This window comes from Macrotis lagotis, chromosome X (genome assembly GCF_037893015.1).
Source record: "Macrotis lagotis isolate mMagLag1 chromosome X, bilby.v1.9.chrom.fasta, whole genome shotgun sequence".
In the NCBI taxonomy this organism is placed as follows: Eukaryota; Metazoa; Chordata; class Mammalia; order Peramelemorphia; family Peramelidae; genus Macrotis; species Macrotis lagotis.
This window is the reverse complement of record NC_133666.1, coordinates 626,687,063-626,705,431: the sequence shown is the minus strand read 5'-3', so window position 1 is coordinate 626,705,431 and position 18,369 is coordinate 626,687,063. Positions and strand designations below refer to the sequence as shown.

The 18,369-nt window shown below is 47.9% G+C and overlaps 2 protein-coding genes across 4 annotated transcripts; one reads left to right on the top strand and one right to left on the bottom strand.

The window, feature by feature from the left end:
* Nucleotides 1–3,705: 3,705 nt before the first annotated feature.
* ELOF1 (elongation factor 1) lies at nucleotides 3,706–8,047 on the top strand. Of its 3 annotated transcripts, none has more exons than XM_074203480.1 (4): nucleotides 3,706–3,971; nucleotides 5,845–5,978; nucleotides 6,732–6,802; nucleotides 7,235–8,047. In XM_074203480.1, the coding sequence occupies exons 2-4, from the start codon at nucleotides 5,863–5,865 to the stop codon at nucleotides 7,297–7,299; spliced, it is 252 nt and encodes an 83-aa protein (XP_074059581.1). In that variant the 5' UTR covers nucleotides 3,706–3,971; nucleotides 5,845–5,862; the 3' UTR covers nucleotides 7,300–8,047. The 3 variants fall into 3 exon arrangements, with proteins under 3 accessions (XP_074059581.1, XP_074059579.1, XP_074059580.1); XM_074203478.1 differs by lacking the exon at nucleotides 3,706–3,971 and adding an exon at nucleotides 4,139–4,442; XM_074203479.1 differs by lacking the exon at nucleotides 3,706–3,971 and adding an exon at nucleotides 4,139–4,446.
* Nucleotides 8,048–8,861: 814 nt separating this feature from the next.
* Nucleotides 8,862–16,060, bottom strand: CNN1 (calponin 1). The gene is made up of 7 exons (XM_074203477.1): nucleotides 15,870–16,060; nucleotides 12,570–12,691; nucleotides 11,961–12,027; nucleotides 11,578–11,715; nucleotides 11,380–11,490; nucleotides 11,019–11,165; nucleotides 8,862–10,825 (listed from the first exon to the last, which is right to left on the bottom strand). Exons 1-7 carry the CDS (start codon nucleotides 15,930–15,932, stop codon nucleotides 10,577–10,579), a joined length of 897 nt encoding a protein of 298 aa, XP_074059578.1. The 5' UTR covers nucleotides 15,933–16,060; the 3' UTR covers nucleotides 8,862–10,576.
* Between the last annotated feature and the right edge of the window lie 2,309 nt (nucleotides 16,061–18,369).

Here is an 18,369-nt window from a genome sequence, read left to right as displayed (position 1 = left end):
ATAAAGTGACTAAAATAGAATTAAGACCACTAGAAATGTTTGTTATTTAAGTTTCAACCAAGCTCTCACTGTAACAACTCATTGCTAACAAAGTGCTTTACAAATATCTCAATTTTTTCCTCACTATCATCCTGGAAGATAGATGCTTTTATTATCTCCATTTAACAAAAGTAATTTCCCAGGGTTTTGAAGCAGGGTTTGAACTCAGGTCATATTGATGCTAGGTTCAGCTCTAACCACTAGACTATCTAATTGCCAAACAATCCTAGTCCTTTCTAATTGATTCTCTATCCCACTCCCCATAGCAGCCATTCAGGCCTCCCTCAGAAGGCCCTTCTCTTGCCCTTTCAGTTGTGAAATTTGTCTCATATTTTTTTTTTAAGTTTTTGCAAGGTAATGGGGTTAAGTGGCTTGCCCAAGGCCACACAGCTAGGTAATTATTAAGTGTCTGAGGTCAGATTTGAACTCAGGTACTCCTGACTCCAAGGCCAGTGCTCTATCCACTGCGCCACCTAGCTGCCCCATCTCATATTTCATACACGCAAAAATTGAGAAGACCAAGTCAAGGTGACAAAGTGAGAAGAAGCTTTTAGAGTTTAGCTCTCTTCGTATCTCCTCAATAAAGATCTAGAGAATGCACCAGACTGAATTCTGATTGGGAAAGCCAATAAGTCAATAGTAAGCCATTTTCCACTTAGGTAGACAGAGAAGTTTTCAAACACAGGATATAGGGATTCCAATGCCTAGGGATTGAGACAGGGTACTGGAAAGAGATCCCTGAGCAAGAGTTGGGTGCCATTTGTCAATTCTGTCACTTCTGTCACCCAGTGCTGGATCAGAGATTCAAGGAAGAGAGGGGCAGTCTTGAGCACCAGCACCTGCTACATCCTGAATATTAAACAAATTTCAGGAAGTAAATGGAAGCAGCTGTGTGGCTCTCATTCCAGGAGCAGAAAACATCCCAGTCCAAAGGGGAACTTGCAGAGAGCTTCCTAGTGGGTCCAAATTGGTTAAGCCAAGAAACAACTTGCTGAAACTCCTAACCAGAAACAAACTGATAGACCCAAACCTGGGGCAGGAACTTGCAGAATTCAGGCCAGGAGAATAGTGAATAGAACTCACAAATCACAAAACTTTGAAGGCATTGAAAGGTTATAGGCACTCAGCTAGAGTCTATCCCCATCCCCACCAACCCAGCACTAACAATATCCAGAATCAAGAAGCAGATCCCATAAATGAGCCAAAAAACCCAAAACACAAATAGTTATGACAACAGGGAAACTCAAGATACAGAAGAGGAGAATGATTCAGAAATATCTACAAGCAAAGCTTCAAAATAAATGCAGCTTGGACACAAGTCCAAGTCCAATATGAAGTAGTAGAAGAATTAAGACCAGCTAAAATAAGATCTTAAAAGCACAATGAGGACAGTAGATAAAAGAACAGGAAAAGAGACAAGAACCAGGGAAGAAAGATATGAAAAGAGAACAATAAAAGGAAGAGATATATAAAACTATAGCGAAGAAAAAGTACTTGAAAATTAGAATTGGCTGCATGAGACAATGAGAAATAATGAACCAAAGTCAAAAGACTGGGGAAAATATGTGAAAAGTATAGCAGCTAGGTTGTGCAGTATATAGAGCACTTTCCCTGGAGTCAGGAGTACCGGAGTTCAAATTTGACTTCAGACATTTAATAATGGCCTAGCTGTGTGACCTTGGGCAAGTCACTTAACCCCATTGCCCCTTAAATAAATTTCTAAAAAAAATGATGGTAGGCAAAAACTGACTTAGAAAACAAATTGAGAATAATTTAAAGTCACTGGACCACCAGAAAGCCATGTTCAAAAAAGAGCCTAGATATCATATTTAAATAAATCTGGAAGAAAACTTTCCAGATATCTTAAAACCAGAGGACAAAATAGAAATTGAAAGAATTCATTGGTCACTTCTTGAAAAAAAACCCCACATGAAAACTTGCAGCAATATTATAGCTTTTCAAAATCGAGCACTTCCAGGTCAAGAAAAAAAAATACTGAAAACAGGCAGAGAGAAAGAATTCAAGTACCAAGGAGCCAGAATCAGAATTACACAAGATTTAAATGTAGCAGCTATAAATGAGCTGGAGAAGGAAATAGCAAACCACTGTGGTTTCTTTGACAAGAAAATCTCAAATGGGGTCATGGAAAGTTGTACATAACTGAAAAACAACTACCTAAACACTCATATGCATGCATCCTAGTATTGTATGTGTGGCAGTAGGAAATACTCAATAAAGGTTTATTGACTGGCAGCAATTGGGAATTGTTGTTTGACACCTGTTTTCCAGGGAGTGCAGTGGTGTTGGTAAAGAATCAGGAAAGGCGTTCAGGAGGGAGTAGTTCTCAAGCCGAGTTCTGAAGAAAAAGGATTCCAAGAGTCAGAGGTGAGGAGAGAGTGCATTTCAAGCACAGAAGGTACATATGTGTGTGTGTGTGTATGTGTCTATATAAAGATGTCTAGACTAGAGTTGAGGAACACAATTAAAGATAAATCACAGAGCACAAGAATGGGAGTAACATAATAAAAGATGGACATTGAAGTAGATTCTGGTTAAGTCTTTAAAAGGCAAAACAGAGTTTAAATTTGATGCTGGAGGTAAAAAAGCAGCTTCTAAGAGGGACAAGAGAAAGCAACAAGGGTTATACAGGAAAAGCAGGGGAACTGGGGTGAGGAAACCTGCTTTTAAGCCTTGACATTTACTAGGGATGTGTCTCAGGAGACTCCACCCCAGCCTATGAGATGGAAATAATATTTCTTCTACTTATCTCCCAGGGCTGCAGGCTAGTGTTTGACAAACCTTTAAAGAATTATTTTTCCAAAAAAAATAAAAAAAAGAATTATTTTTGCCTTGCTTGCAAATGGATGAAAGTTAAAAAAAACTATCTTTGCATGTAATTGGTAAATAAGTAGATGAGGGGGGAAAAAAGACTATTTTAATGCTCTGTGATTTCATTCACCAATGAACCAAATCATAACCCTTGTACGTCTTTTCCTTGGCTAGAAAAATCCATCATCCCGCGGCAATCCATCACCAACCCGGCCAGCTCCTTCTTGCCAGCTGGTTGCGCGGGGTCAGAAAGCCTTTCTAGGGTGGCAAGGGCTGCCATGGCTTATGATGCCCCCGGTGACCTTCGGCTCCCCCCCAGCTAGGCCAATGGAAGGCGAGCTCGGGTGGGCCCTGCAATAAGCAGGAAGGCTTCCTGTCCCACCTGCCCACCAGGAACCAGGGGGCGCCGGTGGGGGACGGGTCTCAGGAGCGTGCTGCTGCCATCTCTTGCTGAGGTCAGCCAATGGGAATGCAAAGGCTCTCCCTGCCCCCCGCGGGGTTGGCTCCTGGCACTGCCCGACCTGGGGAGGGGCGGGGCCGGGTTGGGCAGGTGCCAACGTGCCTGCCTGCCCCACCCCCGGCCCAAGCGTGGGACCTCAGGACAGAAGCCCCGACAGCTTCAACTAGCCCCGCCCCCACCTGGGCGGGAAAAGAAACTTCCGGCGGACAGGCCGGAAGCGTTGACTGTGACAGTTGAGGCCCGATGGGCCGAAGGAGGCCTGTTGCGCAGGCGCATTTCTTCCTCCTTCACGCAAGGTGTGAATCTTCCCCGCGCGGGCTTATGGGTAGCTCCTTTGCGCACGCGCCAGGAGGCGGGCCTAGGAGTTTGAAAGATCCTATTGGCGGCACGGGAAAAAGAGGGTGGTGCCTGGCCCAAGGCTGCTCTCTTCCATACCTGTGTGCCTGGCCGCGGGGCGGATTCGGGACTCGCAGCTCCTGCGGGGCCCCCGGAGGGGAGCGGGCTTTGGCTTCCGCTCCGGAGTCGGAAGTTTTCCGCCCCGTCGGGGCGACGCGGCAGCGATCGAGCTCGGCCAGGCGCTGCGGCCGGGGCGGGACGAGGCTCGGCGGAGCCCGGCTCCCTTCCGCGACTCTCGGCTCCACAGGTGTGTACCCGAGAGGACGGGGCTTCCCGCGGGAGAAGGGGCCGCCGCGGCCCCGGGGCGGCTGTGGGCGGGCTTGGGGCCCGACGCCCTCCCCTCCCCCCCGTGACCCCGGCCTAGGCCCCCGGGGGCCGGGGTGTCCTGGCGGACGGAGCCCCGCGCGGGCCGCCGGGTGAGGGGGCAGAAGCCGGGCCGGCCACGTGGACCCGCGCCCCTGGCAACGGCGCCCACTCTGCCCGCTTGGAGCGGATCGGACCCTAGAGGGGGCGCGGCACACCTAGGGAGGGGCTTGGCCCTGCAGCTGGTGAGGAGCGGCCGGGAACGCGCCTCTGACCTTCCCCAGGGCTACTTTTTCTTCCTGCCACCCGCCGGGCAGGCGATGGAAGCAGACTCTGGGCCGCCCTTGGCGTTTTCATAAACCTTTCAAGCCGAGGCGGCCACACCGGGACCCTCTAAGGGCCTTTGTCTAAATAGGTAGGTGAGTACCCAATGAACGTGGACTAACCTGGCACCTTGAGCACTGAGCTCGGGGCAAAGCACTCCAACAAGGTAAGATAATGAGCCAGATAGGATGTTCATAAATTCTGAAGGGTTCAAAAACAGGGAGGGAACGAGACAAGGACTGCCTTTTCCCCAACTGAAGCCCTCAGACTAGATTGGAAGGGAAATAATCAGTGTTCTACGTTGAATGATGTTTATGTCATCTTCCTTTGGTCTCCCCTTCCCCTCCCCACGGAGAAGGGCCTTTTTTTTTTTGCAAGGCAGTGGGGTTAGTGTGTGAGGTCGCATTTAAACTCGGGTCCTGCAGACTCCACTGAGCCACCTAGCCGCCCCCAGAGAAGGTCCTGTAGCTAACTGAGCACCCTGGGCAAACTTCAACCATCCCCTAAGATAACCTTTCCACACCGGTGTTTAGTTTCCTGTTCTTAGGGCAGGTAGTGGACAAAGTGGATAGAGAGTTGTATGGTTTTACAGGTCTGGGAATCCTGCAAGGAGATAGAAGCACTTTGTGAGTCCTTTTTACTATAGTTGGGATAGATTGGGTACAGGCAAGGAGGTAGCTTGAAAAGGCTTCCAAGGTTTGGAAATTGTATAGTCATAGGATTTAAAATGGGAAGTGAGCTTAGGGCATATCAGATCTACCTCTCTCATCTCATAGATGAGAAGACTGAAGCCCAGAAAAAAAAATAGGTAACTTGCCCAAGGTCAGAGCAGCCAATTAGTGACAAGTCTGAGCTGCTCTTCAAGGTCTTCTAACTTTTATGACTAATCGGCTTTGACATCCATATACCTAACTTAGTTTTCAGTCAAAGAAAGATTTTTGGCTGCTGCAAAGTTTCTGTTTACTAGAGCACCTTGTATTTGACCATATGTTATCTATATTGGTGCTCCTGTTCTGGAGCCTAGCCTATGGCATTTGAACTGACTTTGATTCCCTCAGGCTTCTGAGGACTGGATACATTTTCATTCAAGCATTTAAAGATCCCTGCTCTATTCACAGTTACTATGTTGTGATAGAAATATCAAAATAAAAATTAAAAATCCTACCACTAGGGGTGGCTAGGTGGCGCAGTGGATAGAGCACCAGCCCTGGAGTCAGGAGTACCTGAGTTCAAATCCAGCCTATCACTTGAGGCTCTTCCTTTGTAGGATGGTTTAGCAAACAGCATGCATGCATACTGGGGGACTGAGCAGTGGATATATACAGCGACTGGATAGATGCCTGTGAAGCAACCAATCAGTAGTGGCTCTGAGGATCTGGCCTACTTGCTGCCAAGGAACTTCTCTTATCATTTGACTCACTTCCCTCAAAGAATTCTATGGAGGCTTTTCCTTTCTTTCCTAATAACAGCAGGAATATTTGTTCTTCTTCTAGGTCTGCCATTCCTGGAAGATGGGCCGAAGAAAATCAAAGAGAAAGCCTCCTCCCAAGAAGAAAATGACTGGTACATTGGAGACTCAGTTCACTTGTCCCTTCTGCAACCACGAGAAGTCTTGTGATGTAAAAATGTGAGTAAGAGACAAGTAGTCATAGCTGTGGGGGTCAACCATGAAGGAAGGGTTTGGGCTTGGGTAAGTTACTTTCTAGGCAAAGACTGAAAGGATAATAGTGCCCAGGAGAAACTTCCTGCTGAGTTTGGCATCTTAAGTTAGGCTAACAGTCCAATGCAGTCAATCACAATAGATTCCCATTCTCTAGACATTTTTTTTTTTTTTATCTTTTTAACCTCAGGGAGAAACCTCTAACCAATGTCCTAATAATCCCTGAAAGCAGGGTAGTCTGCAGGGAAAGAGGGCTAAAAGTTTTTGACTCCTTTAGTTAGGGCATCCCATCTCTCCCAGGAGCTAGGGGCATGGTGGGTCTTGTCAGTGCCAGTGACCCCTATTAGCTGAATTGCTGGTGCTGGAACAAAGCTGTGAATACCTGATACACGAATGACATCTTGCCCTAGTTTAGGTGGAGGATCAGCAGATATTTTATTGGTTATCAGCATTCTTTTTCTTCCCCACCCTCCATCCTTGTCACCAGGCCCAGTAGCTTAGGATTCAGCTCAAGTTCTTCCCCAGAGGCCAAGCTTGATTCTCCTCAGTGGAGGATCAGCCAGCCAGGTAATGTGCTCAGCTCCAGGGATAGGAAGACTGCCTTCAGACAGCTTACATTTTGTCAGGAGAGACATATTAGATAGAAAGACACAACTTGAAAGATTATAGATCCTTTCATTTGCTGTTGCTTCTTTGTTTATCGGTATGTCTTTATTTCAGGGATCGAGCACGCAACACTGGTGTGATATCCTGCACGGTGTGCTTAGAAGAATTTCAGACACCTATCACATGTATCCTTCTCAGACAAGTCTGTTTTCTGAAATGATGTCTCTTTCCCAACTCTTCCCTAATTGCCAGTCTCTTGGAGCAATGACCAAGTCAGTGCGTTGGGAAATGATTTGTAGTAGAAGAGCAAGAAGGATTTGATTGATGGGAAGCTGGTATTATATACTTACTCAGGCTTCCTACTCCAGGATTCATTACCCAGTTCCCTGTCATGGACAAGTAAACTCATGCTGGAAATCGCATAATCTTCCTAGAAGATTTGGGGAGGGGAGGAAGGTTTGAGTTCTTGGTAGGGGGTCTTAAATTGTGGGATAAGTACCGTTCTTGTGAACATCACAGGAAAAATTGGTGCCTTTTAAGCCAGCAGTCAGTCCCCAGTACGTGCATTCTTTTATTCCCCTTCAAGCTTGTGGCTTCCTTGACTTTGGACCCCACAGATCTGTCAGAACCGGTGGATGTATACAGCGACTGGATAGATGCCTGTGAAGCAGCCAATCAGTAGTGGCTCTGAGGACCTGGCCTGCTTGCTGCCAAGGGTGGGCAACCTATTGGACCCTGAGTAGCTGGAAGACTTTGCTGAGACCACAAAGGAAGTGACTCCTAAGCTTCAATTGTCCCCTCCCTGACCCAGGGCCCACCCCCCCCCTCACCCCCATTCCTTCTTTCCAGAACAGTGGAAGAAGAATGGCTCCCTCTGTAGCTCTAGCCTGAGCTAGGCCTATACCTATTTCTGAAGTTCTTGGACTGGCATCTGCATTCATTTATAGATGGGAGGGGCAGTGGTTGAAGTCATCAAGTTAGGCAGTTGCCAGGGGTCTCGGAAGGCTTGGGACAGATATTCCCCCCCCCCCCCCCCCCCCCCGCCCTCTTGAGACCAGACTTGGACCTTCCCCCAGGGGAGGTGCAGATACTGTGGCCTTACATCAGTCAGATGTCTGAGTTGTCTCAGAACTCCACCAGCACCTGGTTTCCCAGCGAACAAACAGCTAGCCAGGTCTGGAGAAAGAGAAGAGCACCGGAGTGGCTTCTGCCGCTGGAACTTAGCACTTGATTGATTTTATCTTCTTTCATTTTAACTGTAATCTTCCCTTCCTGAAGTGACTTGATTTCAGACTGTCTAAAAGTCCCTCCTGTTGGTTACTACAAATAAGACTGATCTGATAAGAAGGGGGTTTTGGTGGGTTAAGAGAGTATGCAGATGGAGGGAGGGGAACTATCAATGTCCCTTCAATAAACTGCTCTCTGAGGGATTTCAGTCTTTCTTGTGTGATTATTGGCCTCTCAGCAGCATGACTGGGGAGAGAACTTTGAGGCAGCAGAACCCAAAGCCGGGCACTTGGGCTTCTAGATGTGGGGGTGGAAGGGAGAGCTTCAAAAAGCTCTCTTTAAGATTTTTGTCCCATGAAAGAAGCACTTGCTCCTCTACACTGTAGTTTCTCTTGCAGTGCATCAAGTGCTGACTATTGCCATGTGTACAGGGTCTTTACTCATCTGATATAACCCCCTCCAGCTGCCTTCCTACTTAGAAACTGGAGGGTTCCTGGCTTAGAACCTGAGGGTAGGCAAGGCAAAAACCAGATCTAACCGTTTTACACCTCTGGCAGCTGCCAAGTTAGGTTAAGGGTCCATTTAAAAGCATAAGCTGCCCATAGATCAGTTAGTCAAGACAAAGACCATAACCTTTTCTTTAAGAGATCTCCGCACACCCTTGTTCCCTGGAGCGCCATTTCCCCATGTTATTCCAGATCCCCTTACTAGAAACTTCTCTTGTGAGTCAATGCCTAGGAGCAGGGAGGGTGCCTGCCTAGCTACCTTGAGTTGCAGGAGCAGGAGGAGAGAACTAGAATGAATGTTGCTTTGGTCCTGGCCCTTACTCTATATTTTCCATTTCTTGAAGGAGACAAAGCATTAGTCCCTTTCCCCCTCCCAATCAGGGCTAATATGGTGCTGTTTTTCCCAAGGAGCCTTGGATCCTTGGTACAACTTCTCCTATTGGCCTGGGGGCAGGACAGGCGCCAGGGACCCTTGGCAGGGATCAAGACAAGAAACAGCAAGAGCCAAGACTTCTTGGAATCTGGTTTATTAGGTGGGAGTTGAGGCTGAGGCCTGATATATATCATCCTCTTTTAACCACTCCCTTTCTTCCCACCCTACTTTTCTTCCATTTTCTTCTCCTAGGACCACTGCTGCTGCATCTTTCTTTCCTTCAAGCCCCAAGAACTGCTGTACCCTCAGTGACACAATCGAATCATTGTGTATGTGACCACAGACCTATTTTCAGAGTCTTAGGGTAGTAGAGAAGAAGATACTCTAGCCTGCCCGAATATGGGGAATGTTTGCTTTTGAGTTTCTGTTCAGCTTGTTCCCTTGTCACTCAAGCTCCCAGACTATACCTTGTCCTGCCAGAGGTTCTGTCCCTACAGAGGAACCCAGACCTTTCTACTTGACCATTCTAGATTAGTCTCTTTTTTTTGCTTTTGTATCCTCAGGACTTATGCCTGGCCCATGTTAAAGATTTAACCAAGTAAGATTGGGGGGGAAATTGTAAAACTCAATATCTTTAATAAAAATTAATTTAAAAAAAGATTTAACCAATGCTGCCTCCAAGGAATTCTCCAAGAGAAAAAAAAATTGAGATGATATTTGTAAAAGTACTTGGGGCATAGTATTTGAAATTTCCTTCCTTCTTCCCTTCCTCCCTCCTTCCCCCTCCCTTTCTCCCTTCTTTTCCTCCTTCCTTAGATTTTGTTTTTAGTGCTTTAGGCCCCTTAGGAGTGAAATAGACTTAAGAGCAAGAAGAAACCTTAGAGATCATCTAATCTAACCCGTTTTTTTTTAAACAGGTAGAAACTGAAATTTGGAATATGAAATGACTTGTTCAAAGTCATATGGTAAAGGAGATCTGGGATTCAAACTCAAATCCTCCCCCTTCAGATCTACTCCCTTCCCACCCCCACTCCCACATCAAATACATGGACTGCTCATACCTGGTTGGGAGTGGAAAGAAGGGGAAAAGACAAGAAGGTCGAAACTGGAGCCTCTAAGATACTGGAGCCAGAAACGCAGTAGGCTTTGGGAGCTAAGAGTGGTTTTTGTAGAATTTTTTATTGTGCTCCAGTGAAATTTTAAAAAAGAAAGTGCTCGCTTAACAAACGCCTTTGGGAATGCCAGTCAATGCAAAAATGCAAAACCGAGTGTGTCCGCTTGGCCTTTTGGCATGCAGTTTGTGCTCACTGCGCTGGGGTTGGGAAGGGAAAAGTCCGAAACAAGTTTGCTTTGGGGGTCAGGACTATCAGGGTGGGACAAGGAGAGGGAATCCTCAGGGCAAGGGAGATATACAGCAATTTCATTTCCACTCAGTAGTTTGGATTTCTTGAGGCTTTTCTGTTGGGGGTATTGTCCAGCTTTGTTTTATCTAGTATCTGAGGTTTCACCTCCACCCCTAGGAAGAGACCTCCTAAGTGCTACACTGACCTCTGGGGAAAATGGCAGCCATAGCCCTTGAGCAAGAGGCAGGGTGGAAAGCAGAGCCGAGAATGCAGCAGGCTCAGGGTGCGGCCTAAGGGGCAGGAGAAGGAGGAGAGAAGCTCTTCTCTGTCTTCCCCCTTCTCCTGGCTCCCAAAGCCCACTCCCCCCCCTACCCCAATGTCCCCAGACGATGCACCCTGGCTAGTGGGCTACACCTTCGAGGCACGGTGGTGAGGCAGGCAGGGTGGGGCTGGTCAATCTTCAGGCCTCTAGAGTCGCTGCTCACTCCCTCCCTGGGGTTGGGTTGGCCCCTATGCAGAGTTGTAGTAGTTGTGTGCGTGATGGTTGTGAGTGGGCTCATCACCCAGCTCCGGGTACTCGGGGGTGAGGCAATATTTCGGATCGTACACCTGGCGGGGCAGGCCGTACACTGTCATGCCGCGCTGGGACGCCCCCTTGTTGCTGCCCATCTGCAGGCTGACGTTGAGTGTGTCGCAGTGCTCCATGCCCAATGTAGGCTCAAAGATCTGGCGTTTGGTTCCAGGAGCTGTCATGCCTGCCTGCAATAGGAAAGAGCAGAATGGCAGTTCTAACCTGTGCCAGGTATGTGGGGCAAGGGTTGGGAGCACCCTGTCCTATCTGCCAGTGGAGGGGGGCATTCAAAAGGCAGTAGGTTTAGGGTGGGGTGCCCAAAGCTATGCTTTGTATTCCCTCACCTCCCAAATGCCTTTGTGCATCCCTCATGTGGCTTACCTGACTGGCACCTTTGTTGGTGCCCATCTGCAGACTGATGGTAGCCTGGTCCAAGGGCTGATCAGTACCCAGCTTGGGGTCATAGAGGTGGCGGCGGGTACCATATGCTGTCATTCCTTGTTGACTGGCAAACTTGTTGGTGCCCATCTAGGGAGATACCCAACCAGGAGCCTTAGCTATCGCAGGTACTGGACTGGGCATGCTCCCAAAAACCTAGCCTGGTCATGAGCCAGATAACCAGTCTAGCAAAGTCAACAAAGAAGCAAGAGGCAAGTGCAAACCCCTGCCCCTGGGCACGAGGATCACTCCTACACATTTTCTTGGAGCCCCTGGCTACCAGCAGCCTGACCTACTGACCCACCTGCAGGCCTATGATGTTCCGCCCTTCTTTCAGTTTTTCTGGTAGAAACTTTCTCTCCTGCTTCTCTGCATATTTCACTCCCACATTCACTTTGTTCCCTTTTGTTTTGGCCTGTGGAGATCAAGGCAGTGGAGATTGAACCCCTAGTCTCTACTTTTCCCTTCCCCAATAGAAAGGCCCCTATTAGTCCCTACTCACCACACTGGCCAGGGCAATGAGAGTAGACTGCACTTGCGTGTGGTTTGTATTCTCAAACAAATCATTGGCCTCAAAGATGTCGTGAGGCTTTACTCCATATTTAGTGATGGCTTTGATGAAGTTTCCAATATTTTCCAACTTAGAGAACAGAGAGGTCAGAGATTAGAAAGGGAGACAAGGGGCAATTAGGCAGCACAGTGGATAGAGCAGTAAACCTAGAGTCAGGAGGACCTAAGTTCAAATCCAGTTTCAGACACTTAATAATTACCTAGCTGTGTGACCTTGGGCAAGGCACTTAATCCCATGGCCTTACAAAAACAAAAAAGAAAAGGGAAACAAGTGTGCTGCTAGGGTTTAGAAGATAAGGTAGAGGTGGGTTATACCTGGTGCCAGTTCTGGGTGGACTCATTCACTTTCCTCACTGAGCCGGGCTGCAGTTTATTGATAAATCTAAAAGAAACAAAGGATGACTTGCTAACCCAGAGTGATGTCTCTTCACACTTAGAGCAGGATGCCCTCCCTACAAGTAGTCATTCTGGAAGACACCTGGGTCCTTGCATCCAGGGATTGGTAGCCCATTATTGAAACCCCTCTGTGGCTGCCCATTCTACTTTTGCACAGCTCTAATTATTAAAAAGGTTTTGCTCATTTTGAACCCAAATCTTTTCTCTTCAACTTCCTCCCACTCACAGCTTCTAGTTCTGCTGTTGCTGAGTAAACAGAAGTCACCATTCACCCTTTGAATATTAAGTGACAGCTTTCAAATGACACTCCACCAATCACCTCCCAGTGTCAAACAGCTTGGTAAATAACAGCATGCTTTGATCCCTAATGCTGGTCTCAAAATCCAGGGTTCTTTCCATTATTCTCCTCAACCATAGAAAGAAAATGTAATTTCTTAATCAAAGTTGGACATCTGGGGGTGAAGGGGATCTGATACTACAAATTAAGGGTCTACGTCATAGAATCCCAGCCAGTCTCCCCATTCTTACTCGCAGAGGATGATTCCATCCTTGAGACCATCCATGAAGTTGGGACCTATGCGTCTTCCAGTAACCTCCTCGATCCATGTACGAAGCTCCTGCTCCCGTCGGGGATCATACTTCTGAGCCAACTGGGTGGTGGGAGAGAATGGTGAGTGGATTTCTACCCCCCTATAATTCCTACGATTAACAGTGTAAGGGAGAATATTTAATTTATGGTTGGGATTGTGTTGAGCAGAAGTGGTAATGGAAAGCAAGACACCTGGGTCCTCTCCTAAGCTGTTTTAAGGGCAAGAAGAGCCTAGAATGAAGTGTACCCATTGTGAAAAGGGCTTCCCACCCCCGCCCCCAACTTCATCCCCTCCCACAGACTGAAGAGGCCAGCTTCCTTTCCCCATCTCTTCCCTACTAAGGCAATGCTGTCCCTGGGCCCAGGGGCGGGGGGAGGCATTAGGCCAGGGCCATGCTCAGCACCTGCCCAGGGGGCCCATTCCAGGCATACCAGAGGTTTGGCATAGGGTAAAAAGGGAGGATTGGGCAGAAATGTAAGTAGAGCCCCAAGGAGGGGAAGTTATTCTTTCAACCCCCTTAACCAGAGTGCCAGTATTCCTGATTCTTTCCTTCTCGTGCCCTTTTGCTACACAGAGGCTTGGACACAGAAGCATCATTTGAGATGGTGCCAACTACTGGAAAGCTATTTGTCTGTCTGTCTGAGTCTTGCTTTTCTCTACCTTCTGCATCTCCAATTATGTGTAACTCCATCTCAGGATTTCAGAGTTGGGAGGATCCTGAGAGATCATTTCCTGTCTTTCAGTCAGGAATTCATGAATGGTCTCTAAGACAGGTGATCCTATGGTACTGCTAGGTTTTGAGGGGTGTGTGTGTGTGTGTGTGTGTGTGTGTGTGTGTGTGTGACAGACACAGAGTGTGTAGACCTGGAATGAGTTGCCACTATGACCCTACTGGACTGAACAAGTCCTCTAACTATCTTAACAACGGCCCCTTTGGCCACTAACCTCCCAGGTCCTCCCTTAAGGCTTCAGGAACTCAGTAAAGGGGTAAGTGGGTTGGGACTAGAAAGCCTGCCCACTGTTACCTTAGTCTCCAGCATACCAGCAGGGGGTGCCCAGGGCCTGATGTGCCCTGGTCAGGGTAATGGGGTAAGGAGGAGGGGGAGGATCGGGTCAGATTCCCACTTGAGGGGAGGGGCCTAGCTCTCCACTCTTCCTACTCACCTGGCCTGAGGAGCATCAGTTGCCAGCATGCACAATGGCCCCTCCCTTTGATCCCCCAGCCCCCACCTCCCCTCTAGCTCTAGTTTGCTTTATAAAGCAAACCAGCCCTTATATAGAGCTCAAGCCTCCCTGCCCGGCTTCCCCCAAAGCAGCCTTATATGGAGAGGCTGCTGTGCCGGGTGCTCCGGGGAGAGAGGGGGTAGTCTGGAGCTGGGTCCCGATGGGGGATGGGCAGCCCAAGCTCTGCCCCCTCCCTTCCCTCCCCGCTCCCGCTCCGTTATGTGGGGTGAGGGAGGGGGAAAGATCCCCTCATCCCCTGGGGAATCTCAATTTTCTTGACTGGGAAGTAAGGAAGGTTGAATAAGATCATTTCTAAGGTCCTTTCCTGCCGGTCTGGAATTTTAAAATTCTCCCACCCTCCTAGGACATCAGCCCCAACATCTAAGTCCAATCATTCATTCCCCACCCCCCACGTTTCTTTCTCCAAAGGACTGAGTTTTTGCACGTGAAAGGGGAACAGGGACCATCAGGAAGTGTGCTACTCAGTGAGGTTGTCTGAGACCTAGGAAGAGCAAGGTTCCTAGGGGATTTTGGGGGGGGGGTAGTAAACAAGACTCTACAATGATTGGAAGTCGGTTTGAACTTCCTATATCCCCCATGATCTCTTGTTGGGGGAATGGGGGAATGGTGGTGGGTGGAGATGCTTCCTGCCGGCCACTATTATCAACATGTTGACCTTTCTGGGTATTCCCAGTTATCTGTCTTCAAAGACATAGTCAGTCTGCTCTCCTGAGAGTACAGAATAGAAGTTCAAGCAGGTGCCAAAGTAACCTACCACTCTGGAAGCATTCTACCCCAGAGTTCTAGGGGGTGCATAGTAAAGGTTCAGGATGCAAGAACCCCAATAATACCAGTATCCCCCTAGTATCTTCCTTCCTTTTCACTGTCACCCAGAACCTCTAAGATTTGCTCCCCATGTTGGGGTACAGGAATCCAAGGCCTAGTGTCAATATGATGAGGCTCAAAAATACATCTCCCTGCAGGTGGTGCCCCTGGGATGCTGAGATTCTGCCTATCCTGGACTATTAGATACCTGGTTCCCCCGCCCCTATGGAGAATCTGTCCTCTTCTTCATTCTTTCATTCTCCATGCTCTTTAAGATTTCCTACGTAAGTGTACAAGTTGATGGGTGCCAAGAACTGGGCTAGAGTAGGATGCAAAGTAGGAAGCAAAATTCTGTCCTCAGAGGGGAAGATATTCCCATGAAGAGTGTTGGTGAAGCAAATCTTGACTCCCTCCAAAGCTCTACTCAGATGAGACCCTTTCTCCCTCAGGTACTAGGACCTAGAGATCCCTATAGACATCCCTGGGTTTTCAGTTCCTCTGGTCCCTTTTCTTTAGTCCCTCCTCCTTACTCCCTCTTCCCATCCAACCCCAGATTCTGGCCCTTCAGTCCCTTTACCTCTAGTGCTTTGCCCTCTCTGAGTTCTGTTCCCTGCCCCCTGCTACTTATACCTTCCATTCTTCTCTCCTGACCCTTCCACCCCTCCATCTTCCCCAGAAGGGGGAAGGACCCCTCTATCCTTCCAAACCTTCCTTTCCTTCCCTCTTCCTCTCATCCAGATCTTTTCCTCACATGCTGTTTATTCCTGGCCCCCATGTCCCTCAATGGCAAGTTTTGGACCAGAAGTCTGAGAAACTAGTGAATGGAGTGGGCAGTTCATTCAGGCAAAGGGCAGCAGGACTGAGGACCAGAGCTGAACAAGAATGCCCCTCAATTGGTCTTTAGTTCCTAGGCAATGGCTCTCTTTCCCTGGGCCAACTGGTTATCTGGATTCTGTAGTCCCCTCACTCCCCTCCCCTCCAGATGCCTAGAACCAGAGTGAATGATTGGGCTGGGGAGTGAAGGGGAGAAGTAGGAAGAAGAAATCTAGAATCTGAAATGGGTGGGGGTGGGGTGGGGAGTGGGGAACAGGGCTAGGAAAAGACATTCCTACATTGGAGACTAAGAATTCAGAATCCCACCCTGGGTGAACTGGGGGAGATGCCAGAGCTAAGGTAATGTTGACTTTACCTTGTTCTTGACCTCAGCTGACAGTCCATAAGCAGGGCCCCGGTTGAAATGAGCAGTTGACATGTTGATGGTGCTGTTGCTAGTCGGGGTGAGAGCCTGGCCCGAATTTCTTCTGATGTATGTCTGCTGCTGCTGAAGTGGTCTCAAATTTTCCCTGCAACTTTTTGAAAGCTCGAGCTCTGGGCTTCCCCATATGAGTCCTGGGAGATCATCTCATTGGGCCAGAGGACCCACCAATGGCTGAGAAGCAATGCCCCCCTCCCCTTCCCCCACGTCAGCCAGCCCCTTCAGCCCCCCCCACCCCCGTGATGTCAGGCCCCTGGTATTGGGAGCCGATGCTGTCATTGTTTCCACCTTGGTGGGGGGAGAGGGATGTTGGAGGGGAGGGGAGGCTTTGCTATAGTCATTCTTCGCCCAGAAAGGGGGATGGGGGAGTGTGGAAGAATAACCCGCTGAGAATTCCTGGGGAGGACCTTTCCAACCAGAGACGGGAATAGGGCCGGGGACAGGGACAGTCTGAGACAACAGTCACCATCCCCCAATGCACTGGCTTAACCCCATGTATTGCCCATGTCTGGCAGTCTTTACTGGATTTCTGTCTGTGTCTATTTGTCTCTCTCCGTGACTATTCCAGAGACGGAGATGGTCCCAGAGATAAACACTGTCAAAGACTGTGTCTGGGTCAGTTTATTCCTACCCACATTTATGAAGCACCTAGAATTCAGTACATTTCCTGGGTCCTAGAAGTTCATAGACCAGGTCATTTTTTTCTTTCCTTTGTCACTATTTATATTTCTCTCTGACCCTGTTTTCTCTATTTCTTCTGATTCTCTTTCTTTCTGTCCCTTTTCTCCACTTATTCATCCTCTACCCTTTAGTATTAGGGAACTGAGACCTTCCTTTGGCTAGCCCCCATCATTGCCCTCAATTCCTGGGCACTTAGGGACCATTTCAAAAAGGGTAAATGGGGAGAATAGGGGAGTAATCCGCCCAAGCCAAGACCTAGGTTCTTTAAGACCAATTTAGTTTCTGAGCCTTGGTTCTCCCTCAGGCTTCCTGGAAGCTTTCAGCACCCTGGGAGATGGGTTGGGGAGGGGACTTTCTCTGGTCCCAACCCGCCCCCCTCTCCCACCTTATAAGGTTCTCCCTTTTCTGCAGAAATGCTTGTGGTTCCCCCCTCCCACCCCCACAAGGCAATTTTTCTTCCCTTCTGGGAATCCTGCCTCTGAATTGGAGAAAGGGAATGGGGAGTCCTGAATATTCAGAACAGGGAGGGAGGATTTTTTTCTCCATAAGGATCTTAAAGAGAGAGTGGTGGGGTACAATAGAAGGAACCCTGGATTTGAAGTTGGCCTGTCTCCCAGCTCTGGCACCAATTAGGCTTGATACTTGGAGCAAGTTACTTCCCTTGACCTTAGGTTCTCCATCAGTAAGGGAAATGGTTGGACTAGAATAGGGGTTCTTAGCATTTTTATGTGTCATGGACCCCCTTGGCAGTCTGGTGAAGTTTACAGACCTCTTCTTAGAATTCTGCTTTTAAACGCACAAAATAAAATAATATTACAAGGCAAATAAATTTATTGAAATAGATTCCTCAAAATATCTTTAAAAATAGTCCACAAATTCCTAGGTGAGAAACCTCTGGGTCACTAGATTATCTCCAAAGTCATTCTCAACTCTAAATTCTAGTGACTGTAGAATAGAGGAAGGACCTTGGATCTTGTGCCAAGGTAAAGGGGTAGTCAGTCTGAATCCCTTGGATATGATGCCGGTGGGTGACTAATACAGCGTCAGCAGCAGGGCTGTGGGCCATCCTCACCATTCTCTGCCCTCCCTCCTTTTTGTTGTAGGCTTCACCATTTATAGAATGAACCTCTTCAGCTCTGAAATCACCACTAGTCTGGTTTGGAGGATGGGATCCCTTGAGGCCCTACCCCAAGAGAGGCCCACTTTGGGGCCTTACAAGATATCTACCCCCCCCCAGTCCTTTATCTTTAGGGAAAGCAAGGCCCCCAATCCAGTGAACCCTTTCCCTTTGGAGAAAATTGTCTTTTTTTTTTCTACCTTGAGTTTTGTTTCCTTTGCCACCCAACCAGTCTTTATCCTTAATGAAGATTAGAGGAGGAAAGTTTGAGGATTTCAGCATAATCTGATAAAGTTTTATGAACACTGAGCAGAGAAAACCCCCAGTTTTTTAATTGATGTTTAAAAAGATAAGTCCCTCTTGGACAAGTCTCCCTTTCCACCTCAATTTTCTTTTTTGGTGCAGTAGAGAGATGACAGGAATAGAAAGAGAGTTCTAGGTGCTCCCAGTTATGATAATGGGAAGTGGAATCCTGGGAATTTTGAATGATTCACCAACAAATAAAATTTAGCATATCTGAGTAATGACCTTCATTCAGCAATAGACATTGTCACCCTCATACCAACCTCACTAAGAAACAGGTGGTCTTAGAGTCATGGAGTAAGAGGTTATATCATCTCTTTATAAAGCTATGAA